A 26,985-nucleotide genomic window follows, 5' to 3' on the forward strand; every position below is an offset into this window, starting at 1 on the left:
CGTCTCCCGGGACAGCCCGGAGCCGGGTCTCTCTGTGTTTCCCCGTAAATAAAGCGCCGGGCCGCGCCCGGCCCTATAAATGCCGCTGCACCGGAGCCGGCTCGCCCTACCCCACGCCGGAGAGCAGGCGCGGGCGCAGGTAGAGCAGTCGGTGGCCGCGGCGGCGCCGTCGGAGCCGCCGGTTCAGGACGCGGACAGCGCTGCGCCCTGGGGTCGGACCGCGCCCCGGGCTGAGGGGCGGCGGGCGGCCGGGGCAACCGGCGGCGCGGGAGGGCCGCCAGGGGGTGCCGGCGCGGGCCCCGCTAGCTGCCCTCCGCCTCAGGCGGGGCCATGGCAGCGGGCGAGCGGGCGGCGGAGCCGCTGGCGGAGCTCAGCCACTACGTGGTGGCGCGGCCCATCTACAGCGAGGCGGGCTTCCAGGACGAGAACGAGCGGCACCCGCCGCTGCCGCCGACGCTCCGCGAGCGGGCGCAGGCCGCCTGCAGGTGGGTCCGTCAGGCGCGGGGCGGGAGCCGGGGGGTGCCGGGACGCGCGGTGAAGGGGCCAGTCCGCCGGTAGACCCATCCCCGCTTCCCTCAAGTCAAGGCGGACGCAGCTTCCTCCAGCAGACAGCGCTTCTGACACCGATACCTGCCCCATCCCTGCCTGGGAGACACCACCGTGCCTGTCATTGCCGCTTTAAACGTGCATCGCCCCAGCTCGTTGTCAGCTTGGGGCTGTAGGGGGGCTTCCCAGTGCAGCCCTGCGGGGTATGTTCATCGCTTGTTTCCTCGCAGATGTTCGAGAAAAAGGGCCTTTCAGGTTGCTAAGTCCTTCCTGCCCATTCTGGAGTGGCTGCCCAACTACCGGGTGAAGGAGTGGCTGATCAGCGACATCATCTCGGGGGTCAGCACCGGCCTCGTTGCCACCTTGCAAGGTAAAGCGCGGCGCATCGGCCCCTATGAGGGAGCTGGCTAAACACAGGGGTGTTATGCAGGTGGAATTACAAATCTGAGACTTGTTATTTAATACTAGATATTAGGTACTATTTTGCAATAAATAATTGATGGGTTTAATTTATTCCTGTTTTCTCTTTGCTTGGCTGGAAGATTTAAATTTCCTTTGATGTGGTCTCAAGATGTGTTTAACTTTTTATTCCAAGGCTTTTACTCAAAGACTATTCATTTTGATATTTAAGATTTTAATTATTTTGTGATAAGTCAGATGGGTCATGTGGCATTATTTCTCTTTCTTGGTTATCTCAGCCTATAGCTCTCCTGCAGCTGCCCACAGAAATCTACTTTTTGGCTCAACCTTGATATCCACTCTCCTTTAAAATCTGGCCTCTAAGGTTGCTCGGGTATCTGCAAAAACAGCCCTCAAGGAGGTGGTATTCACACTAAAAAAATGTATAATCTTGATGGACAGTTACAGCACATGTCTTGTAATAGTAAGTTTTCCTTATTTCCTTATTCTATTTATTAGGAAAGAATTTGGTGGATGAACAAAGAGAAAAGTGGCAGAAATAAAATAAGTTAGTTAAGGAAGACCTAAAGGGCAGAACCATTTTGTCTGGGGCAGCTGCTAAGTTCCACTGTCAAAGACAAGACTAGCTATAACCCTGACGTGATCCAGGACATTCATTTCTTTCATCCCAGTAGTGTTCTTATACAATTTTTGTCATTTTTCAGGACTGGGGGAGGTTAAGCTAGCTTGTCAACCCTACATTTTCCCTCAATGGAAATCAGGTTTTTGCACAATGACGCAAAGCTTCATATGGGGAACAAAGAAAGGTTACTCATTCCCAACTAGCCACAAGTATTCCCTACTGTCTGTTCCCTTGGAGCATGCTAGGAGGGCACAGACTGGCAAAGTAAAAAAGTTTTACAGAGTTCTCTTCCAGGCAGAGGGTGACCTGAGGAATAAGAAAGTGATTTGTTCAGACCTGTAGAGAGTCTGTGTCAGACATGGAATATCTCTGCTGAAGGTAGTGCCCCAGTTACAGGAGTCCCTTGCATTTTTAAAATGGACTGGACTACATATGCTTTTCATATGGCTTGTGACAGCTGTTATGCTCTTACTGTAGCCCCCTCATTTGTTGTTTTTGGTTTGGTTTGTTTTTTTTTTTACACTGGGCCTGATTGTCTCACAATTAGATTCCACTTCCAAAACTGATTGCTAAAATAAATACACTGTTTGGTCTCCCACCTATGTATTAATAATAACTAAAAAAAAACAAATTAGTACAAATCTGAATCTAGCTGTATTACAAAAAAAAAAAAATCTGAAATTTGAAATGATGCAATATGGGGAAAATTGGTCGAAGTGTTTGCCAAAAAAAGAGGCTTCTGGCATTTTGAGGTCCCTGAAGTCCCTAACTCCCAGCAACTGTATGTTGCTTGTAGTCATCCCAACAGTAACAGTAGCATGACCAGGACTTATATTGTTTTGAACTCTGATGGCTTTTGCAGTATCTTTGAGAAAGAACACTACTCTGCAGTGGGAGCTAACTAGGATATGATACTGAAAGCAACTTGTTTTTTCATTGTTTGTTGGATTTGACAGCTTGCACAGGTATACAAAGGAAGACAATGCTAAGGATCAAAACTGTCAAATTTGTGTGATTTACTTTTGGTATTTAAGTTTATAAGCTGATACTGAGAAAAAAAAGAGCAGCCTGATTTTCAGAAGGACTGAACATGCTGAAGCATACTTGTAGTGCAATAATTCAGTCTGTGCTTGAAATTTCTGTCTATAACTAGGACACTTCACATATCCCTCTTTTCTCTCTAGGGGCTGACCATTCACTCTTGCTACACTGTTCACCCACTTAAACTTCATACCTGAGCCTATGTTTTGAGCTACCTGTACAGGAACATCTTTCAGTAATTACTCATTCAACTACCAGTGTGGGATATGTAATCACTTACCATCACATATTGATAATCACATATGTGCCTGCAACTGATTTACAGACAAAACACATTCTAAATTGTATCTGGACAAAAGGAGTAAACCTTTCTGAAAGTCTATTCTAGACAAGGTAGTAGTTTGTTGAGAGATTTTAAGTCTGACATTCTGATGGTATGTCATTTTAGGTTTGGCATATGCTTTGCTGGCTGCAGTTCCTGTTGGATATGGTCTCTATTCTGCCTTTTTTCCCATCCTGACGTACTTTTTCCTGGGAACATCAAGACACATCTCAGTTGGTAACTGCATGTGTTCAAGTTACAGTGAATTATCTATTACAAAATGTTAATCCTTACTGTGAGCATTCATATTTCCTACAAGAAAACTACTTTCTGAACTGAATTGGCTGTGCTGAATATTGATATTGGTGTGTTTGGGGTACCTAAGGCTTATTTCTTCTCTGTCCAGGCAATCGTGCGTAATAGCTAACTTCAGTTGTGCCCCTGCATGCTTTTTGCTTGCATTTATGCTGAAGTTTAAATCTTGTCTTTGGCTATACTCTTTGCAAGAAATTACAAGATCAAGGCCTCAGTAGGCAGTGTGAACAGACATTTTGTCTATCGGCTAAAGCTCAAGATGGCTAAAACAGCTCTTTTAGTCTTCTCTACAAGCCTTCCTTGCTGCATCCTTTTTTGATCACTGTGGACAATGTCATCTTCTTGCCTGTCGCGGAGACCCAGAACCTGTGTGTCCACTCCAGCCTCGTTCTAGATCCTCACATCAAGGCTATGGGTAAACCTTGTTGATTCTTTCTGAATACTTTCTGTAAAAGATGGGGTTTGTTTCCTGTCAGTTTTCACATTTAAAATTCATGTTACAGCTTGATCACTGAAGTTTCTTTTTCTTCATTTTAATAAAATAGAGTCTTTCCTTGTTCATATCCACTAAGAATAGATTGTTTTCCTCTCCCAAAGCTTTGGCATGATATTATGGTTTTCATCAATTTTCTTCTCTGCTGCATCAATATTTCTGTATGCTTTCTCCACTTTCTTAGCCTCTTCCTACCCTACCTACCAGCTCACATTTTCCATCCAGGTCTGAGTTGTCATGTCCACTTACGTTGACATTACTGCTTTCTAGACTATCAAATGCTCATCTATGCTTTTTTCAATACTCTTATTCATGAAGTGTCCCCTAAGGTATCTGCAAAATTAATTTCTCCTTCTTTAAGACATTTCATGACATTTTCTGTATAATTTTAGTAAATAACTAAAACAAATATGATTACTTTTAGATTACGTGTTGCTGACACAGTGATCACTTACTCTCTCTGTATCTTGCCCTAAGTATAGTTTCAGTCATCTTTAGCCATTGTAATACCACACTACTGCCAAAAGACGTGGTCCTACCCCTTGCTGCATGTTTCTGCCACCACCATGGTGTTTGGATTCCTGACCATGTAGCTGTGTGGCAATCTGGACCAGCTGAAAACTAACCATGATTAAAAAAAAACCCAAAGACAAAAAAGAAGAAAAATTAAGTAACTGTTGCTTGTAGCTGGATCACCATCTGTTTTGTCTGGTTGTGGTGCTCATACAAGGGAGATGGTTGGAACATGTTGCCACTTTTGGCCTGGGTGCAGACCGAAGTTGGTTTAAGCAAAGCATGAAACTGCACCTGTATGAATAATGAAAGTTATTTAAGGAAGGAATTGTATCCTTCTGTCATGTTTGCAGTGCCTGTGGCTCCTGGCTCCCTAATACTACTGATGTACCCCATTTAAAATATTATATGGATTTTCTGATTTAGAGTTTACTTGTCTAGTCTGATAAATGCTTCTTTTTATTGTATATTAAACTTCAGTGTGTTCTGTTTGTCATTACAGGTCCTTTCCCTGTAGTCAGTTTGATGGTGGGATCTGTTGTATTGAGCATGGCCCCTGATGATAATTTTCTCATAGGCAGTAGTAATGCTACAGGGACTAATGTTACTGGGACACTGATAGACACTGAATCCCGAGATGCACAGAGAGTGCTGATTGCTAGTACACTCACATTTCTGGTTGGAATTTTACAGGTAAAATAGTTGGCTTGAAGACACAAGGTTGATACTGCTTTAATTTTAATGGGAAAACACATCATGGAAATATGTACTGGGGCAGAAAGACATTTTCCTGTAGTAAAACACAGAAATGAAGAAAAGTAATCTCAAACTCTGACGAGCTTTTGGGGGATTATTCTTCTTATCATAGAATCATAGAATCATAGAATCGTTAGGGTTGGAAGGGACCTTAAGATCATCTAGTTCCAACCCCCCTGCCATGGGCAGGGACACCTCACACTAAACCATCTCACCCAAGGCCTCATCCAACCTGGTCTTGAACACTGCCAGGGATGGAGCATTCACAACTTCCTTGGGCAACCCATTCCAGTGCCTCACCACCCTAACAGGAAAGTATTTCCTCCTTATATCCAACCTAAACTTCCCCTGTTTCAGTTTTAACCCATTACCCCTTGTCCTATCACTACAGTCTCTAATGAAGAGTCCCTCCCCAGCATCCCTGAAGTCCCCCCTTCAGATACTGGAAGGCTGCTATGAGGTCTCCACGCAGCCTTCTCTTCTCCAGGCTGAACAGCTTCAACTTTCTCAGCCTGTCTTCATATGGGAGGTGCTCCAGTCCCCTGATCATCCTCGTGGCCCTCCTCTGGACTTGTTCCAACAGTTCCATGTCCTTTTTATGTTGAGGACACCAGAACGGCACACAATACTCCAGGTGAGGTCTCACAAGAGCAGAGTAGAGGGGCAGGATCACCTCCTTCGACCTGCTGGTCACGCTCCTTTTAATGCAGCCCAGGATACGGTTGGCTTTCTGGGCTGTGAGCGCACACTGAAGCCGGCTCATGTTCATTTTCTTATCAACCAACACCCCCAAGTCCTTCTCCACAGGGCTGCTCTGAATCTCTTCTTTATCCTGGGCATAGTCTGTGGCAGCAGACTGCAGACCAAGGGACCTGCATGAAACTAAGTGCTAATGGTGCCTATCCTGGAGCAGCTGCTCACACATTTCTTCAGGTCTCCTTTGTTTCCTCAGATGGCAAAATATTAAGCTACAGTAGGTGGTAATGGGGGAATATGGTCCTAAGGCTCTGTATCAACAAAACCAAAAGAACAAAGTATAAGATGTCACCAAATAAAGGTGTCCCTTTTTGTTGTTTAGCAAGCTGTTATTCTTCATGGTTTTTCCAGGTAATATTTGGAGTCCTTCAGATTGGTTTCATTGTGAGATACCTTGCAGACCCACTCGTTGGGGGATTCACAACTGCAGCTGCTTTTCAAGTGTTTGTGTCACAATTGAAAATAGTCCTAAATGTTTCAACAAAAAACTATAACGGTGTCCTTTCCATAATATATGTAAGTATGTCCTATTAATCTGTTTTGGTTTTATGGCAGAATTTTTATGTGATTATCTTCTGCATCCATTTCGTACAGGAACTGTCCATGTATATGGTGGTAAGTATAGGGCATTTCCTTAGTTCTCACTGTCACGAAGATCTGCTACTGTTCATTTATAGCTGTGCAGCTCTAAGTAGCTGCTTTTGGTATTTCCCAGACAGAAAGTCAATTGTCATCTTGAAGGTTTTTTCAGACAGAGCAGGTTTTCACATAAAATTTAAATGTAATTATACAGCAAAACAGTTCTTCTTCTCTAGGTTGACACTTCTGGAGACTACTTTCTGTCATTTCTGTCTTATTGTGGAGGACATTCAATCATTTCTTAACACTGTCAGGTCATCTCCCAAACCTGATTGGTCCCAAGCCTCTTTACTCTTAAACCAGCAGGTCATTCTGGTAAAGGGCATCCTTTGCTATTCTACATTGTAGCCATACTCGTGAATACCTAAAGAAGGATGTGGATTCCCACCATGCGGCCAGGTATCTACTGGTTAGTTAAAGTGAGGCTAAATGCTGTCACAACTCCATTTGTTGATCTTAGAGAAAATGATCGAATGGAGAAACATCTTGGCTGGATTACAGAACCACTGAATTCCTGGAGGTCTCGTATTACAGAATAGTTTTCTTCCCCTGAAAAATTACTGAGAGTTTTGTCGCTGCCTTCAGCATGAAACTATCCAGGTTCACGGTATTTTAGATCTTCCATAACACTTCATATCAGAATTACAGATTTCTGAAAGAGGTTGTTCTAGGTGAAAAAAATGTGCCCATTCAGGCAACCAGACCAGCAAAAAAATACATTAGACATCTAGATTAGCAATAATAGAATGAATAGAACTGCAAACAGCAAAGCAAAGTTTAGGGAAAAAAATGGTTGATTATTTGGGTGGGGGGAAGTATTATGTTATTGGCCTTTTCAGAATTAATGAAAACTTTTTCCTTCAAAACAAGGAAAATCAGATGAGACAAAGTACTAACAGACTTTACAGCAGACCTGTCAGGGTAATGGACTTGTTAATCCAGCAGGTTTTTCTATCTCTATTTTTTATATTTATTGAAGGGTGATACATTTAGTAGAAAGTATTTTTGAAAAGGAATTACATGGTTCTTCCAGCTCCTGCAAGCCTGAGTGGAATGCTGACTTTTTAGGTTAAAGCTCAAAGCTTCTGAGTTCTTGCAGGTAAGTCATCAATGTGTTTGCAGAAGTGTGTAGAGCAAAGAAATTGTGATTTCTGGTGTGCTCAACCAGTGACTTGCTGCACCAGCTTCAGCCAGTTTTGGACTTGCTTCAGAAGTGGTGTTTAACAAACTGCAACACTAAGCATCCAACACTAGCAGAATCCATAACCCCAAGTGAGGAAATTACTGTTCCCATGTGAATGGAGGCAGCACGAATGATGGTCAGTGAGAATGGGATTCATGGTAAGCAAGAAGTGGTTTCAGTCACACGATGAAAGGCGTCTGATTCAGTGTTTCAGGGAGGCTTCTTTTTAGCTTAGAAAACATAGCTGATTAAGCACTTACTTAGATGTTTTATTTCAACACCAAAGTATGGTAGTAGTGGTACTGCTGCTGCAATCCTCCCCTTCCTTTTAAACTGACAGTTCAGTATTTGGGGAGCTAACTAGGATGCAAGAAATCTATTTCTAACCCATTTTCTACCAGATCATTCTGTTAAAGCTGTTTCACTATGCATGGAATGATTAAGTTTTCTTGGAGATGGGGCAAGTGAGAATTACACTGATGCTTAGGAGAATGACAGAGGTGTATTTGTAGTTTTTCTGTAATGATCACTTCATGTTTTCTCTGTACACTTACTTGCAATAAATAGGACCAAGCAAGGGCATAGCAAGGATACAGAAGGGAGCTGCCTATAGCAGCCCAGTTGTGGGAGTCCTCCAGCATGGGACTGAACTCTGCTTAGAGGGTTAATATATGCTAAGGTGAGGATTAGTGACTGCTTTTCTCAAGTATAGGATTCTCCACAGCCTGGCAGGACCCACATATTCATACTCATTCTCTATATGTCAGCAGTGGAAATAGGAAACATGTAATCCACAGACTGTATGTACTAGGTACGCAGTGAACTAGAGTTTTGCTCATGCATCTGCTAGCTGTCTTTTGAGTAATGAAGACCTCCCTTGCTCCCTTGGACAAACTGAAGAAGACATAGATCTTCCCTTCCTTGCTCCAAATAAGGCTAGAGGTAATAAAACACAGGTGGTTCTTAACTCTTCTTACTTAGCATTGGTTTCCTAAGAATCAGGAAGCTGAAGCCCCCTGTGTGAAGCCCCCTTTCTTGCATGTAAACTTTTTCAGTTAAATTCACCATTAAATCCATTCACTGATTCTGTAGCACCTTGACAGTATGTCAACACAGGATACCTCAGCCTATCCTTCAGGAGAGGGTTACTCTCCTGAATAAACAAGTAACTTGGCCTCCTCCAAACTCCCATATATCTTGGATCTTTTAGTGAGTATTTTCACATCCTTAAAGGGGACATGGGCAAGTTTTATCTTGTCATTTTTATTTTTCAGACTCTTATTGAAACATTTGAAAAAATTGGGACCACCAACATCGCAGATCTTGTTGCTGGACTCCTCACCATTGTTATCTGCATGGTAGTTAAAGAAATAAACGATCGGTTCAAACACAAGATACCTATACCTATACCAATAGAAGTTATTGTGGTAAGCAAAAGAGCGTAACAAAACATGATAACAGATAAAATAGATGGGGCTAGCTACAGGAAGACAAGAACCCTTTTTAAGTTTCGAAACTGTTGTTTTATTTTATTACAGACAATAGTAGCCACTGGTATTTCATATGCTGCTGACTTCGAGAAAAAATACAATGCAGGCATTGTTAAGAGCATTCCAAGAGGGTGAGTGCCTTTGTCTTCTCGGAAATAGGTAATATTTTAATTGACTAAAAATGACAGTGGTAAGAGAAAAGGTGTAAAAGAGAAATTGAGAACTGTAACCTGAGTTTAGAACTCAGAGCTGGAGATTTCCTGAGTTTTACTTCTGGCTCTGTCAAGTATGCCACCCAAATATGTTGCCTAGCTTTCCTTCATCTGTAAAATGGGCTTAGGAATGTCTATCAGATTCATGAAGTTCATCTGAGAATTAATTGCTTCATAAAGTGAATGCATGACTATGGGAAAATGTGAAAAAAAAAAAAAAAACACCCAAAAGAAACCCAGAAAAAAATGGGATTTTTACTAATGGAATTCTGCATACATTTAGTTTCTGTAGACCCAAGTTATCCCTCCCATTGTGGTTCATATTCATGCTGCTAATATTATCCCAATCTTTCTTGCTACTTCTGTAGTCATAAGAGCAAGGATATTGAGGATTGCACTGGTAGAGACTTTCACTTGAAAGATTCAGAGCACTTCACAGTAGTAACCTTCACATTCCATTTAGTATTCAGGGCTTGATTAATTAAAATTTGAGGAAACACAGTAGGAGATAAAATGTTTTTGAGATCTTCTGAAGAAGTATGTTAACAATAGTATGAAGTGTCATTAACATATTTATGTAATTCATCATACTATTCAATACATCCTTTATTCAATGCTTTAAAAAATGTACTTTTTCACTTTGCTATCATAAGGCCAAATCTCAGTCATGCTGAGAACAATGAGAGCTTTGTTGCTGATTAATAGCATCAGGATTTGGGAGAGCTAGATAAGCGTGTTCTGTATGTCAATGGGCTGTTTCCACCTTTTTATTAACTTGAAACATTACACTTCATATTATAAGCAACCTGTATGCCTCTGCCTCAAACTCCTTGACAATTCTAGTAAGAACAGAATTTGATCAAAGATGATAACACTAATGTATTTTCTAAATACTAGATTTTTGCCTCCTGAACCTCCAGATGTCAGCCTGTTTTCCCAGATGATAGCAGCCTCCTTTTCTATTGCTATTGTTGCTTATGCTATTGCCGTATCTGTGGGGAAAGTATATGCAACCAAGTATGACTACACTGTTGATGGAAACCAGGTATGTATAACCAAAAGAGTTCATAGACATAGTGAATATAAGTTCTGTTTCATGTAGGCAAATGAAAGAACATTATCCACACACGTTTTCCAGGCTAAAGCTGAAGTCTGACAGGATAAATTCTTTCAACTATTGGGAAAAAAAAAGCTGAAATGGCCATATATTAACTGAGAAATTTACCACATAGAGATGAGCCAGATGTGCTGTATCTTAAGTATGGGCTTTTAATGAAATTAATTCCTTTTGTATTGCTTTAGTGACTCAAGTAGCTCTGAAAAGGTAACTAAAGCTAAACACTGCATAGGGGATTTTCTGGTGATGTCAAGTTGACATGGCCAGCTTTAGCAACCTGCTTTCCATTTCCACTTGTGAGGCATATTTTGAGGTGTGCTTCTGGGGTTGAGGGGCAATGTTAAGAAGTTCCTCTGGACAGCTTTATTTAGGCTTAGGCTCTGTGAAGGTTTTGTATCAGTTGAACTTTTCAGTTAGGGCATGATTTTATCCCAACAGAATAAACTGTTATGCTTCTCAGCATGACACCAATTACATCAACATAAATGTACTTCACCTGTATAGCTAAGTCCTGCAGCTTCACAGAAGTAAATGCTTACTGGCATATCCACATCCTTCAATAACTGTCTGCATCAAATGGCTGAATTGCTTTAATCACTGGTTTCTAAAGGCTAGAATGTCACTAGCTGTGCATTCACAAACTCTTAGAGGATTCCCGCAGTTGTTCAGTGTCTTCACCAGGGGTTATGTGACTTGCCCGTGGGTGTGGGAGTGAAAATGTCAGAAAGCTTCCTTGTCCTGCATTTATGATAATTTTTAATTTTATCATTTGAACAGATGAGAAAATGCACTCACTACAATAAATAGATAAGCTGAGTACTTAGTTTAATGTGTCTTTTATTTTAGTACTAATGGATTATATAAAAATTGATTTTGGAAACACTTTTGCAGTATGTAACACAATATACTTCTGAACACGATGGTCACTTTACAATTCACAAAGTTCACATCTGGTAACACTTTGATTTAAAGTTGCCTAAAATCCATTGACTTTCAGTTTAATAAATCTGAAAGAGTAACACGTGTTGCTGGAACTGCTGTTTATGCTGTTCTTTTGAGGAATATGCTGTTCTGCCAGCACTGATGTGCTTCTAAGATATTAATCAAATATTGTAGTAGTAGAATTACTGTCTACAAAAGCAAAGTGCCTTCCTTTCAATACTCTACTATTAATTTTACACATAACAAAAGTTAAATGCAGACATGAATGATGGACAAATAGTTTACTTGAATAGGAGAAGTCAAAATAACATCATAGCAGCAGGTAGTGAAATAATTTTGAAGGACAGGTCAATACTATTGTCTGCCAGTGTTTTGTCTTCATATATGCATAGACCATTAAGATCTAAGAATACTAAGAACAATACTTACAACATTTTCTTGCAGAGCACAGCTGTTTACATAGGAATAGGTCCTTCTGTTAAAGAATATAACTTCAAAATCCTGCTTTTGTATTTGGAGCTTAATGAAAAGCTTAGAGGAAATTTCATTTCAGAGAAAAGAAGGGAGAAAGCAAAAAACAAATCTTAAATCGTATGTTTAAAAATTTGCAGTGAGTGAAAATTTCTTGTGACTCTGTTTGCTTGGTGAAAACAATGTTTCTGTCAATTATATGGGGTTGCAGGCAGCTCCCAAATGCCTCATTTCCCAGCAGAGGAATGGCCCAGATCCCAGGACGACATAAAGGCCCCAGGGTCCTTGTCACTTGTGCAGAACAACCAGCATCAGTAGATGCCAGCATCTGTGACCCTGGGGCAAATCTATGAGAACACTGCCTGGGACTCAGCGTGAGTTCATTGGGATGTTCAGAGTGAAAAACTTCTGGCTCAATACCCTAGATGTTTTCAGTGAAACTGTTTTATTGCAAAGTTCCTGATTAGTTCTACTAATAACACAATGCTTTGCATTAATGAAAGGCTTGTCTAAACTCAGACTTTTGCACTGATTAAAATTATTTGTTTAGCTGATGATGCTTGGGAGTTAAATTTATAGAAGTCCCATTTCTTGATGCAGTTACACCAGTGTAATTGTTAGAAATGTTAGGTTTGATGACATTGATGGAAACAAACTTTAAACGTCTTTATAACAAGATGAGTATGTGCATGCCAGGGAGGGTCTATCAATCAACTTCATTGTATTGGTTCCCAAACAAAGGTGGTTACACTGGCACAAGAGGAATTTGTGTAAACATTTAACAGCTATTACTAATCCATACTCTTCTCAATATTATTGTGCTACCTACTTTATAAACTACTGTACAAAATACGGTCATTCTCCATTGCAGAATTATCTTAAGGCGTCTGTATTTACAGCATCATCCAATTATCTTTCAGGAATTTATTGCTTTTGGGATCAGCAACATTTTTTCAGGTGCCTTTTCTTGTTTTGTTGCAACTACTGCTCTTTCACGGACTGCAGTCCAGGAAAGTACAGGTGGAAAGACTCAGGTAATGACCTCTTCTTACTGGTACTGTGAACAGGTAAATTTAATCTTGTATAAGGCACAGCTTTCATATTGGGTTGAAAGTAGTCCTAAAATGATTGTGTTGCTGGCACGTGGAAAGCCACAGTTATCTTAGCTAGCTGCTTGTGCTCTGGTAATGAATAATTTTTACATGAGGGCAATCAAGTTTTACATGGCATGAATTACATAGGGGTCAGGAATGCTTCACGCTTAATTCCCTAGAATTTCATTCCCAGTTAAGGGACTGAATTTGTCACAGTAGGAATTCAGGATGAGGGAGGAAGTCCTCTCACAGCTACCTATGAGATATTTAAGCTCCCATGTGCTGGCCTGAGCAGCCCTACTATTTGCCATTCATCATCTGCCCATGTGCTATCTTTCTCATGTTGAGTAAGCTATGCTGGTTTACAGTACTATAGCTTTGCATTCTTTAAAAGAGGCGAGCAACACGTTATCCAGCAGGCCCTTTTCTGGCTGACACACAGACTCTGCTCCTTTCATTTGTCTCTGCAGTGCAACCCTTCCAAGAGCTACTACCTTGCGTGCTGTTGTTTATTCTACCTGCTTAATTGAATTCTGTGTTAGCTGAAGTGTATAATGATGGCCCATGTGTGCCTAAGCACAATGGCAATTTGGCAGGTCTCCTTGTTCCTAAAGAAATGTAATGTGAAACTACTTGTGCATTTTCCTGTGTAATCCTAGAAACAGAAGATAGAGTCTTAATAAGTTAATTTCCTATAAACACTCTGTTCCTCGCAGGTTGCTGGTATAATCTCAGCTGGGATTGTTTTGATTGCCATTGTTGCCCTGGGAAAATTGCTAGAGCCCTTACAAAAGGTACCGTAACTGTCCTCTGCAGTACAGTCACCAGCACCAATCGGGCACCCAAATGCTCAACTTTGATGGGCAGGATTAATAGCCCTGTTTAAACTATGGTGACTGATACCAGACAAGGCTCTGGTTTAGAGTGTTGAGTGCTATCTTAATATTCATCTCTGCTTCTGAATAACACTTTTTCATCATTTTTTCCTCACAGTCTGTGTTGGCAGCTGTAGTCATAGCTAACTTGAAAGGAATGTTCATGCAGGTGTTTGACGTTCCTCGTCTGTGGAGACAGAATAAAGTGGATGCTGTAAGTAAACTATTTTTAACTTTTTTTCCTGAATGTTGTCTGGTTTTCTTTTTGCCTTTTAATACCATCCAAACTTCTCTTTACTACCACATACACAGAATTTTTGTAGAGTTCACATCAATTAAAAATTCCCCAGTTTAGAGTTTTACATAGTGTTCTGCTTATCTTTTTTATTCCATATACTTCACAGTAAGGGTTCCAATCAGGGTATTACTGTGCAGTGATGACTACTTCATAGCAATTACCATAGTTTACAGCACTCTTGTGTTGACATGGCTTGGAAATCACAATAAAGATGGCTTGTTGACACCTTTACCATTCTGCTTTTATCTTTTGCACAGTTTAAATGGGTCAGAAAAGCTGACCTTTTCTTAATTCATGCACATATATTTATGTTGTTACCACACTAGCATCCCATTTGTCTGGATAATCTCAGGTAGTCCTCAGAAAATATGATTTCTTGTTGTTGCAAGACTAACCCAAGCTAGAATGTGGATTCATTTGGCATGATAAGGGATATATAAACAGGATTTTCTTACAAACCATTACACTTGCTCACATCCAACTGTGTTTTCTGTGGAATAGACTTTGAGTGTGGCTGTTAGGGCAGGAAAAGATTGCATGGAAAGTAATTTCCCCATGCAGCACTTACTGTGCTTAGTTTTACAGTCATTGGACAGTACCTGTCTCAGGTATATTTGAACAGTTTTAGTCAATCATTTAGTAGTTTTCTCCATAGGTAAAAGATCCCACTGACTGCAGTGAGAAGTGCAGGCACTCAGATTTCTGAAAGATTGGGTCCACTGGGTGTTCTGCCTGGGCAGTGACGTAGGAAGGAACTGAGGAGCCCACTTCAGCTGTTCTGCCTGAATATTCAGTGGAGACCTTAGAGAGTGCCGTCAACCTGTTAACATGAAATACCCCTTTTTGCAACAGTTTGATTCTCTCATAGCACTGAGGAGCTCCCTTTCCTCTCTATGTGTCTGCAGATGGGGCATCTTACAGTATTTTACATCTTGGGAAAGTAAATTTTTTCCCATTTCTAATGAAAGATTAACAAAGACCGCCACCATTAAAAAGAAGAAAGTACAGTGGTTACCTGCATCTCCTAACTGAAGTAACTGCGTCCTTGAGAACTGTTGGGAATTCTTTTGTATGGAAGTTAGCTAGTTGCCAGTGTGCTATGATCATCTCCATAGTTACATTTTTCTGCTACTCATATTGTCTGGTCTAGTGATTCTTCAGTGTGGCCAGGAATTATATATTACAATTAAGAGACTTTAAATTTGTTACTTCCTCTCCAGGTGATCTGGGTTTTCACATGTGTAGCATCCATCATTCTGGGACTTGATTTGGGATTACTTGCTGGCCTTTTGTTTGGATTGCTGACAGTTGTGCTGAGAGTTCAGTTGTAAGTAACATAGGATCAGAAATAATCGTTGTTGTTATACCATGAAAAAGGAAGACAATATGCTGAAAAGCAAGATGATTCGTAGCACAAAATCTGCTTGGGCTTACAGAAATTGTGAAATGGATAAAATCTGTTCTTTAGAATAAAACACTGTCTGTGTGCTGTCACTTAATTACACTGATAAAAGAGAAGCTACATTATTTTATCATTATTTTTTCTATATCATGGTGGGTACTTTGGTGTTACTTAGCCATACGTTATTTATGCACCCACATAATTGAGTTCTAGAAAGGACAGGAATATTCCAGATCAAATACAAAAAGATGTATGAAGGGCTTCTGTAATTAATTGATCATGATAGTAACTCTTAGTATGTAATACTAGAACAGTATGTTGCATATACCAATAGCCTTTTCACTTATACTGCTTATACAATACTGAGTGTATGCCTGTGAAAGGAGGAGAAAGCATGAGAATATGAGAAAAAGTTGTTCTTGTGGCTGATGTGTTGCTGCTCAAAGAACACCTGGTAGTGGAATGGTGAGAAAAGATGGCTTTGCAGAATCTTGTTTGGCCATCATGTTACTTTTCATTGATCTTTTCTCTGAAAATGCAATATAACTCCTTTCCTTCAGTCCAGAGAGTATGGTTACTAGCAATACCAAAGGACAGTTGCACTGTCAGCAAATGCATAAAAATAAAGCCTTGCAGGAGTTGCCACATGATAGTAGATTATAAAAAATGGAATTTGAAGAGCCTCAAAACCCCCAAAATTCCCAAATTCAACACAGATATGTGAAATTAACATTGAAAGGAGGGTGAGGCTTTACAAACTTCAAAACAATTTGCTTGAGCTGTTAAAAATATGTATGGAGACTGCAAAATATTTTGATTTGTTATCAACTGAAGTAAAAAATGAAAAGGGCTGGACAAAAAGTTGTAAGGTGAAAAGAATGTAAATGTCTTGTTTCAGTTGATTTGAAACAAAAAGGGATCAGTTTTTTCAGAGTAAAAAAAAAAAAGTTTTTTTCATTCAAACCAAACTAATCTGCTTTTAAAGCATTTTTCTGGTTTGGGAAACAAATGGAACAAGTTCTTCATTCAGCTCTACATAAAAATGGTGCAGCAAGTAGGCTAAGACCATAGTACCTTGTCTTTGAAAAGGACACTACAAATCAGAAAAAGACAGTGTCACAAAGCAGATAAAACACTTTTGCAATGAGACTTAGTCTGACAGAAGGCAGCAGACTACAAGAGTCTAAGACAGTTTGTATGCAGCACTGCATTCAATCCTGTGAATGCCTAAGCACGATGTTTACCTTCACTGTCTTTTCTTTTTGTTCCTGTTAGTCCTTCATGGGGTGGCTTTGGAAACATTCCTGGCACAGACATCTACAAGAAGGTCAAGGACTACAAAAATGTAAGTCATTGCTGAGTTGTCTCCCTTCAGTCTACAAGCCACTGTAAGACAAAGTTGTGCATGTTGTGGACAACTTGAATTTGGAAGTGGAGTGCTCAAAGAGAACAAGTTTCAGGACTGAATTCTGGATCCAGACGGTTGGTTCATATCGCATGCTGGGGCTGTAAGCTTCTCACCTCAATTATCAGCAAAGATATGCCATTATTTTGTGAATTAGATATGTAGTTGAATTTTTGAAACACTTGAACTGCTTCTTATTAGCCAAAATATGGTTGTTGCTGCTTAACCTTATATTCTTCGGCATCAGGTTATAGAACCAGAAGGTGTGAAGATTCTCAGGTTCTCAAGTCCAATTTTTTATGCTAACATTGATGGACTGAAAAGCAGCCTCAAATCCACAGTAAGTGATAATGTGATGGATTTGGATGCTTCTTAAATGTCTTTGGGATTTCCTCAGAATTTTATCTAGGTAAAGTTAAATAATTCTGATACTTTTTCTGTAGGTGGGATTTGATGCAGTCAAGGTATATAATAAGAGACTCAAAGCACTGAGGAAGATACAAAAGCTAATCAAGAAGGGGAAATTAAAGGCTACTAAGGTAAGCTGGTTTTAGTTTCTATTATTTCTGAAATGATTACTGTTAGAGCTTATTACTTGAGCTTTAATTATGAGTTCCTCTGTACTCATCTCTAAAATAAAGATGGAAAAGTGTGACTTACTATGGTAGGAAGTCTAGGATTGCAGAAGACTTAGCAGAGCAGGACACCTATTGCCAAAGACCCCACAGGTCCAGGCAGCTCTGACCGTCATAGTGTTAACAGGAGTGGAAGCAAGAGATTCCCTGATCTTACCTCTACCCCTCACCACCTCAGATTGTCTTTGTGCAGTAAAAATGCTGTCTTTTTCATGGGTACATGCTCCTGTTATCCAGCTTTTGATGCACAGGTAAACGTATCAGTTTGGCCAGTAGACATAGCCTTCCATATCCTCCTTAAAAGCAGCAGCCACTGCGGTATCACAGGTTTCACTCTCCAGCAGCAGTTCCTATCTGAATTCCCCACCTGGGACTTGAAACTGCTTGATTTTATAGAGTCCTCTGTGCACTGTTACACTTCCCTGTTCTTCGATGGGGTCATCAATACCTGGTCTGCTGGGCACCTGGGACCTTCAAGACTGGAAAGGGAGTCCTTTCAGCATTGGTGGCCAGCAATCTTGAGGCTGGTAGGAAGGAAAAGAAGAAATTTGTTTGGCTTTTTTACTTGGTTCACAGGACCTTCATGGTCTGAGAATGAGGGGAAGAGTGAATACGTGACCTGCTTAGTCACAGGGAATGGCTGCTTGCCTTATAAAGTGGTGATAGGCTAACCACATTACCAGGGGTCGGAAGCAGGGGGTACTGGTCATAAATATCCATCTTGTTCATTCCTGAAATGGAAGGTATCCCAGGGAAGTATTTCCTGTAACTCCAAAACTTTTTCCATGGTTAAATACTATATTCCATATATTGTCTGTGCGTTAGAATGGCATCATCAGTGAGCCTGGTGTTAATAATGAAGCTTTTGAGACTGATGAGGAACCTGAAGACAACCAAGATCTTCAAGTTCCCACCAAAGAAGTAGAGATCCAGGTGGACTGGAATTCAGAACTCCCAGTCAAAGTAAACATCCCCAAGGTGCCCATCCACAGTATCATTCTTGATTTTGGAGCAGTAACCTTCTTGGATATTGTGGCTGTGAGATCAATAAAAACGGTAAGGGCAATTTTTTTTCTGGGGTTCCATGAAAATGAAACTAGTCGTTAGTATGTAAATCAAGAGCTGAAGTTAATTTATGGGGTTTTAGAAGTCTGTTGTTGAAAAATACCGTCAAAACTCATACAGCAAGATGCAGAATATTGGTGTGTGCCTATTTTACATGGGAAAAAAAATTAAAATGCATTAAAAGAACAATATGAAGGTTGCACAGTCAAGTAATCTAAAATTAAAACTGCAAAATGTGGTCCCCTTGTATGCATATGTTATGAAATATTTTAGTGATGTATTTTCTTTCCACATGCCTCCTGCTTTAAGCTGGGCACAGGATGATGCTCACTCAACACAGAGGTAGTAAAAATTTCATCCTACCATCACTTTTTGGTCTTTAACCACAAGATTTATTTATTCATTCAATATTATTTAAATTATGACGGAAGGAAGAACAATTCATTTCTTTATAGGGTTTTCTGTGGCCAATATCAGAGCATTTCATCAACATTCATTAATTCATCTTCAAACACCACACTATGTAAGGAGATAATGTTCCGAGTTTAGGGAAGGGTAAATGAGGTGAAGAGATTAAGGCCAAGTATTTCCAGTATTTTTTGGTGTCCTGTTGCAAGTATGTAGGACCAGATTGTTCAGTCTTTAGTCTTTTGTGATAGTTTGTAAGTTCAGATTGGATGTTTTCACTTAACTTCATTTTGCAATTGTGACTGCTTAACCTATCTATAGACCAGACCTTAGATTACCAAGACTCTAGTTTATCAATGAACAAAAGGGGATGGAATAAGCAATCACCTCTGAAAACACTGTTCTAAGAGACTGACCTGCCACCAAGGAGCCAGGGGTAGAATCCAGTGTCCCACCTTTTAACTACCTGAAATACAAGAATGCTGTGTACCTTGCTTCAGCCTTCTGCCTAGTTTCGATTCAGTTCCAGCTTTTGAGACAAACAAGATACGGGGTCCACAGACATGATTCTTTCCATATGCATCTTTTTCATCCAAGAACAGGTCCATCTGGCGCATCACACGAGGAAAAAATCTGTGCAGACAAATTTGCATGTGCCAATGAAAGATTGTGTCATATCACAGATACAGGGGGGAAATAAAGCTTGCTCAGGCCCACATGGTTCTTACATTGATTATTCATATTATGAAAATGGAATGAGAACCTTAATAGGCAGTAATGGTATGCATGTGTAAAATTGATAGTTCCACTTACGCAGTTAAAAATAGGAAACTTCAGCAACTTAACTACTGATCTTTAAGCAAAGTATAGCAGTTCCTTATTTACCATGAACAGGCAAAACATACAATTTGGAATGAAGACACTCAGAAACAAATGAAGTGTGTGTTTGTGTGCCTGTACAGTACTTATACAGACATATATACATGTATGTATTTTCTCCTTACAGACTTTGTCCCTGTTGTAAACTTTTTCCTTTCTTTTTTTTTCTTTTTTTTTAGATAATTCGGGAGTTTGAGAGAATTGATGTGAGGGTGTACTTTGCTTCATATCAAGGTAAACATCCAAGTATTTCTACTACCATTCGTGCAGAGAATAAAGTGAGGATGAGAAGGGATGAGACAGGATCTCTACATGTGTCTGTGGGAGCATTTGTTCTAATAAAAATGTGGATTATGACGCTGATAAACATGATGGGCTGTGGTGGCACACAAAGAATGGTGGGGTTTAAAGGAAATATGAAAAGTAAAAGTCAAGACAAAACTATGATTGATTTATTTGGCTGTACTTTCAATTTCTGATAGCTGCAACCATGTATTTTGACATTTATTTCTTAAATTACTTCAAATTGTATTAATCTGTTAGGACTTTCTTTTATTCAGACAACCTTATATCTCAACTGGAACGGAGTGCCTTCTTTGATGACACTGTCAGGAAAGACATATTCTTCTTGACTGTCCATGATGCTGTGCTCTATATAAGGAATCAAATGACATACAGTGAAAACCAGGATCCTATATTTGAAAAGGTATGCAGTAGTACATTTCCCTTCCGTCATTCATTCTTGCAATTTCCATTATAGCAAGGCATGACTGAAAATTAGCCATAAAGCTGTAGTAAAAAAAAAAGTGGGAGTCTAGTAAATTGGACAGCTTCTCTAGTATGTGAATATTTTTGCTAGATCAAAAGAAGGGTCTGTCAACCTCAGGACCTTGTTAGTGGAAAGAACATGAGAAACAGGACATATGGAGAACACTTCATCCTAAGACACATTTTATGTTTTCTGAAAACTGGCAGCTGAAGAACTGCCTTAGCTGGAGGTTTGAGCCATTTGCCACAGATGGAGTTTTATCAATGTGTCTGTCATACCCCTTCTGGAATCCCTTTACATATTTTAGCTTGACACTATCCTGTATAGATGGGTTCTGTAATTTTAAATGTGTTATATGACAAATATTTCCTGTTTGTTTTAAGCCTGTTGGATTCCTGTATTGTTAGCTGCAATGAATAATCATTCCCTGCTCTCTTTCCCACGCTGTTAATTTCATATACCTCTGATCAAAGCTGAAGAGTCCCATTCTGCTTGGTGTGAGTGTGTATGGAAGCTGTTCCTCACTAGTGTTCATGCCTACTGCCCTTCTCTGTGCATTTCCTAGTTGCATTCTGTGTTTTAAGATACTTAACAGTAATAAATCAGTTTCAATGATACAGGCAACGCATAGCTCATCATGTTTCTTAATTTCTTTCTGTCAAGATTTCACTCATGCAGGAGTCTAAACAGTCCATAGAATTCACAGAAACAAACCGGCCTGATGATGAACTTGATGTTCAGGAAGAGGTATGCACTTTAGAACTGAATGTGCCTATTACTTATATAATACTGCTGGCTTCATCCCTTTGTAGCACTGAGTCATGCTGTGAGACTATGACAGATGAACAGAGCCCTTAACAGTTTTTATCTCCATAAATGAATAACCTCTCTGGGTACGTGAACATCAGCACTTAGTGGAAGAAGTCTTGAGATATAGTAGGTTACATGTGCACAAGCATCTCCACTGTCATTTCAGGACTACTGCTTTACCCAGGCTTACACATAGATAAGCATGAGTTAGGTGCCTAAAAGAAGATTTGGTATGGCTTGAGGCTTCTGAGTCCAAAATTATGGTCAACTTCTCCCCTTCATTCCTTTTTTTAACACAACAGACACTTTCTTGCGCAATCTGAACATTTTACAGGAAGCTGCAGCAAAGCAGTGTACTGAACATAACTACCATGCAACAACATTCAACAATACCATTAAAGCAATACCAGGGTATTTTGTATTTACAGGTTGCTGCCAGAAAAGAAAGCAGCACTTACTGCTAAAATAACAGCCAATAAAATAGCAGAATCCACTTACTCAGAAAAGGGAGATTGAGCTAAATGCCCTTTTATAGCTTGAGGTGATGCATCAATACCTTAGAACATTCCATGATTACTATCTGTCCCTCATATACTGCTACTGGGATACTAGTCAGAACACCATTCTTAATTCCTGATCTGAAATGGGGCAGCACCCTGTGCTTGGCCTCTCTGATCCAGCAGCAGAAATGTTGTGATCCTTCTCTTGGTGATGCTCCAGCAAAATGCTGCAGCATGGTTGCTGTATGTGTGGGATGTAGAGGTTCCTGGAAGGAAGATGGTAAGAGGAGGTTGTGACTGAGTAGATGTTCTCAGCATCACCTTGCATTGTAGTTTCTACTATAGCATGAAGTCCCATAGGAAATGTAATCTTGGAAAGTAGATTGGTAAGAGGAGAAACAGACCCTAAGCAAAAGCCTTCCAAACTTCATCAGGGCTTGGTCACTTGATTGGGATACTTGGTATCCCTGATTCACCCCTTCCTCTTTTGATTGGTACGAATATTGCAAGAGACGCAAATATTATTCTTTATCACTAACATGGGGAAAAGCACTTTCCACTCCTCTGTAAGTCACAGTGCAGAAAAGAATGAAGGGCTAAAAAAGCTAGAAAGACACCATGATTCTGAACAGAAGCATTTGAGAATGGAAGGCCAAAGAGACTTTAATTCTGATTTCTATTAATGGGATTCATTACATGTTCGTATTACTGTCATTAAATAAGAAACCAGGCAAAAAACTTCCAATCCAAGGCCAAAGAGTGTTCTGAGAGGTTTCTGTCCTCCACCTTTATTGGAGCCATATTTTGAAGGTGAGAGCTAGTAACCTTCAGACTTGCAGCTCCCTGGCTGAACTGTCCAAAGCAGACACAAGTCAGAGAGCACCTGCCCCAGAATAGTTAACTTTCTCTGCACTTTCTCTGAGGCCACATTGAACTTGGTAGTTTTTAGTTGGCATATACGCAAGCATTTCATTTTCCAAGTGGTGTGTACTCAGCACTAACCATGGCCTGTTTCTTTCCACCTTTTCAAAACCATTTCACTAGGCTATGCGCAGACTTGCTTCATGAAGATGGGCTGCTGGTATTGTCCTACCTGTGAACTCCCAGTATTTATCCTCCAGTACTATATAAGCATTTTCTGCAATGAAACCAATCTTTGCACTTCAAGAAAAATCTGATCGTTTGTGTGAATGATACAGATCTCTAGAAAACTATGAATTTTAGCTCACATTATCCTGGAAATATTTGGACCTTGATTCAGCAAGCACTTTCCCATATGATGTATTGATGAAAAAAATGAGAAGACCATTACAAAAGATGTACTCAGTTTTGCGACTAGTCAGACAGAAGGTGCATTACAGTGTTTATCAGTGTGAACAGGATGAAAAAACTGCTTTGTGGTCTGCCCAGGAGAATTGAAAGGACCAAAATCTTTGGATGGCAAGCTTTTTGCTCTGTATTTGTACCACACCTAATGAGAAAGCAGGAATTCTAGCTGGCCAAGGCTTTGGATTCTTGAACATTAGTGTGAGCATACCTACTGACAAGTCTTGATAATGTTTTCTGAGCAATTCCTTAAGTTGCTGCAGGCTGTTTGACAGCTGAAATGGGCAACAGATGAAACAGTCACAAAAACAGAAAACAACATTGAACTACTATAAAACTTTAAACAGGATTAAGTAACCTTTGAATACAGGTTCATTAGTTCTGTATTAGTCCCATTATAGAAATATTTGCACTACTATTAATGATCATCCCTAAAACAAAGTATACACAGAAGATTATTTTGGTTATGTATCTTTCATTAAGAGGCAGATCACGACATAAATTAAGGAAACCCTTAGTCCCCAGGTACTTAATGGAATCTGTAGAACAGGCTGCTACTGAGTGCAAGTGAGAAAGTCAAAACATGACCGAGTATAGAAGTTTGTGGGTCTATTTTTAAATGGAATAGAGGATTTTATTTAGTTTAATAGTTATATTTTTATATAGCATATTTTTTCTTTTAATCGTCTACATTAAACTGCTGCTGTTCTTTTATGTTTCACGGTCCATAATGCACAAGTGCAATAATTTACAAAAGGATTTGACTTGCAAAACTTTAATCCTTACTTTAGGGCTACATAAAAAATACATGTAGGAAATCAATGTTCTTACTTTTAATAAAGAAGAAACGCTTTTTGATGGAAAACAGACTGCTACCTTTATTTTTTTTAGCACTATATTAATTTTTTAAATGCAGAAACCCTTGCATGGTTAGGGAACAGATAGTAAGAAAAGTATAAGAAACATCCAGGTATAAAATCCCTTTTAAGTTTCACAATGTGGGCTGACTGGTTTCAATATGTTCACATATTTAAATCTCCTTATTTGATTACATCAGCAAAATTTTCATATATCCCACTGCACAGAGAAGATTTTTGCTGCAAGTAATGTTAGCAAAGACTCTCGGGTGAAAAGCTAAGCACTACATAAATGATTCCTTAAGGACCTAAGTGAACTCCATCAAAATCAGTGAAAAAAAGAAAATCCAATAAACTCTGTCAGTAAGTATCTTAGAGAGTAGGTAACAGCACCAGACTGACATCTGTATTCTCTAATTGACATAAAAACTTCAGCCTTCATGACAATGAAGTTTCTCATTTCAAATGCAATACAGGATTGAATTGAGGTGATACTGATATTCCAGTCTAAGCCTGCGAGATTCAGGTCTGTATTCAGAGACACATGCTATTTGCATGTCTGCAGGCACCTCCACAAGCTGATAATGTGGCAAACCAGGCTGATGTGCACCTCCTCAGATGGAAACATTAATTTCTCTTTACACTAACGCTTAGGCTCAGCTGTTCTTATTTGACAGGTCACACTTTTAGCACTGCCTGTTCTCTCCCTTTCCATTCATCAGCCTAATGCAGGAGGTTGGCACTTCTGCCCACGTTAGTGACAAAACTTCCCTGCCAGGCCATGGCCCCAGCTAAAATTAACCTGAACATAAGTTACTGCTGCCAGCGCACAAGGCCAGAAACAGTGGGACAAAGCCAGACACGTTTTTCTGAGCCTGTACTGCTTTTCTAAAGTGGATGTACATTCCATGTAAAAATACTTTGCCTGGGACTGATAAAGTGAGCTTTCAGCTCATTTTTGTGACGAACACACACTATGGAAAAGATGCAAGTGGAATTGTTTTTTCCTTAAGAGAACATCTGCACTGTGGAGTTTGAGTGTAAATCCTTACTTGACAGAGATATGGGCTTACACTATTTTTTGAACCTTCTCCAGTTCTTGTCCCTACAGGTATTTATAAAAAGCAATTAAATAACTGTCTTCCAGTTTTCTTTCCAAATGCAACACTTCAGCTGGAATTAATTATGATAAAACACCATTCGATGCACTTATTCTTGGCCCCCATATTTCTTCCAGGCATGGTTGTATTTGTTCTTAATTTGTCAAAAAAACAGCATTTCACACAAAGCCTACAGTTACATAGAATGGTACAATGTGACATACAGAAGGCATTAAAATGTCTTTCACAGTGCTTTGGGGGTATGCGCGTCTTAATTTTCTACCTATGTATCCCTCAAAATGATGGATACCAAAATAATGGATTTTGCAGTGAAGCTAAAATTCTCCACAATTTTGTACTAACATCTGTGAGTAATGAAACTAGATGTGCTCATGTTGTTCCAGTACAATGAAGAAGTGATACTTTGGTATGCATTTTGAGCATTCCCTGCATGCCAGGTATTAAATTTGGACATGTATTTTAAGTTTTTTACCTTTATAAACCCGTGTTTTAATAGTAATTGTATCCATTAACTAGAAAATAAAGTTGTACATTCTGAAAACATGCTCCATGCATCTGCATGTTTGCTTTTTTAAGACTCTTCTCTTTATGAATTCTTATTATGGAGAAATAAACCGTATTATTGGCGAGGGGTGGGATGTGTGGAAGCAGGAATCAGTGTCAGCTTCCCTTGGGCCTGCCTTTTGAGGCACAGCAAAGACAAAAGAGAAAACCTGTTCTATCTGCCTTGAGGGGTAAGACAAGAAACAATAGGCTTAAATGGCAGCTTTCAGATGTTAAGGCTATAAAGATAATGAGAGACTCCCTCTGTTAGGACACAAGGTCCCAGTCCTGGAGACCTTCAGTGAGCCAGTCACCAAACCCTGTAACCTATGTTTTAATTGTATTGTATTTTTCTTCAGTGATAGACAGTATCCCACTGAATTACACAGCATTTACAAACTGCCAAGTTTTCAGAAGTAACACAAAATAGTCTCTTGAGGTAGCAAGGTCTACTGCTGTTGGCCAAGCTGGCTGGGACTTTGAGCAACCTGGTCTAGTGGAAGGCATCCCTACCCATGGCAGGGGGATGGCATTTGATAACCTTTAAGGTTCCTTTCAACCCACACCATTCTATCACGATTCTGTGATGCTTTCAGATGCCCTGGATGTTCACTGCTCCGTCAAGTCACTGACGTTCCTACAGCCCCAGCTGTCAGGAATATGCCGTTTCCATGGTAAAACTTGAGGCTGGCCAGCAGCAATTCAGGGCCCGTGTGCTTTTAGATCTGTCCCCTTTCTTGGCATCCCGCACCACACCGCCCTCCCGCTGGGCCCGCGGGCAGCGCTGGTGCGGCTCCTCAATAGAAAGACGACCCTTCTTAATTCTGCCCTTCCCCAAGAAACACAGGGTCACGCCTGTTCCCATAGAACCCCTCCCTGCCGCGGCCCAAGGCCACCCAGCCGAATTACACCGGGAGCCCGTTCCAGAGGGGAAGCAACCCCCGGAGCCGAGGCAGGGCCCAAGGATGACTCACAGCAGACCCGCCTGCGCCTGACCGGAGCGCAGATCCTGACAACCGCCAGGCAAGGCCCTTCTCCCCGCAGGGCGGCGCTCGCCCCGGCCCAGCCACCATCTCGGTGGGCCCCCGAGCTCCCTCCGCAGCTCACTGTACCCCAGAGAAGCGGCCCGACCGCCTCCCTCCCGGCGGCCACCGCGGGGC

At 40.4% G+C, this 26,985-nt stretch overlaps 1 protein-coding gene across 2 annotated transcripts; it reads left to right on the forward strand.

Annotated features, from left to right (window-relative positions):
- Positions 1–237: 237 nt before the first annotated feature.
- On the forward strand, positions 238–25,826 carry SLC26A4 (solute carrier family 26 member 4). Of its 2 annotated transcripts, XM_062638295.1 has the most exons (20): positions 238–485; positions 777–916; positions 3,078–3,188; positions 4,775–4,965; positions 6,136–6,300; positions 8,881–9,033; positions 9,145–9,227; positions 10,206–10,353; positions 12,759–12,872; positions 13,649–13,726; positions 13,926–14,021; positions 15,326–15,432; positions 16,783–16,852; positions 17,160–17,252; positions 17,356–17,451; positions 18,373–18,603; positions 20,079–20,133; positions 20,460–20,605; positions 21,332–21,415; positions 23,023–25,826. In XM_062638295.1, exons 1-20 carry the CDS (start codon positions 331–333, stop codon positions 23,044–23,046), a joined length of 2,340 nt encoding a protein of 779 aa, XP_062494279.1. In that variant the 5' UTR covers positions 238–330; the 3' UTR covers positions 23,047–25,826. The 2 variants fall into 2 exon arrangements, with proteins under 2 accessions (XP_062494279.1, XP_062494280.1); XM_062638296.1 differs by lacking the exons at positions 238–485; positions 777–916; positions 3,078–3,188 and adding an exon at positions 3,217–3,681.
- Positions 25,827–26,985: the final 1,159 nt, after the last annotated feature.

This window comes from Pezoporus occidentalis, unplaced genomic scaffold, assembly GCF_034315485.1.
Source record: "Pezoporus occidentalis ecotype Australia unplaced genomic scaffold, CSIRO_AGI_Poc_V1 ctg56, whole genome shotgun sequence".
NCBI lineage: Eukaryota > Metazoa > Chordata > Aves > Psittaciformes > Psittacidae > Pezoporus > Pezoporus occidentalis.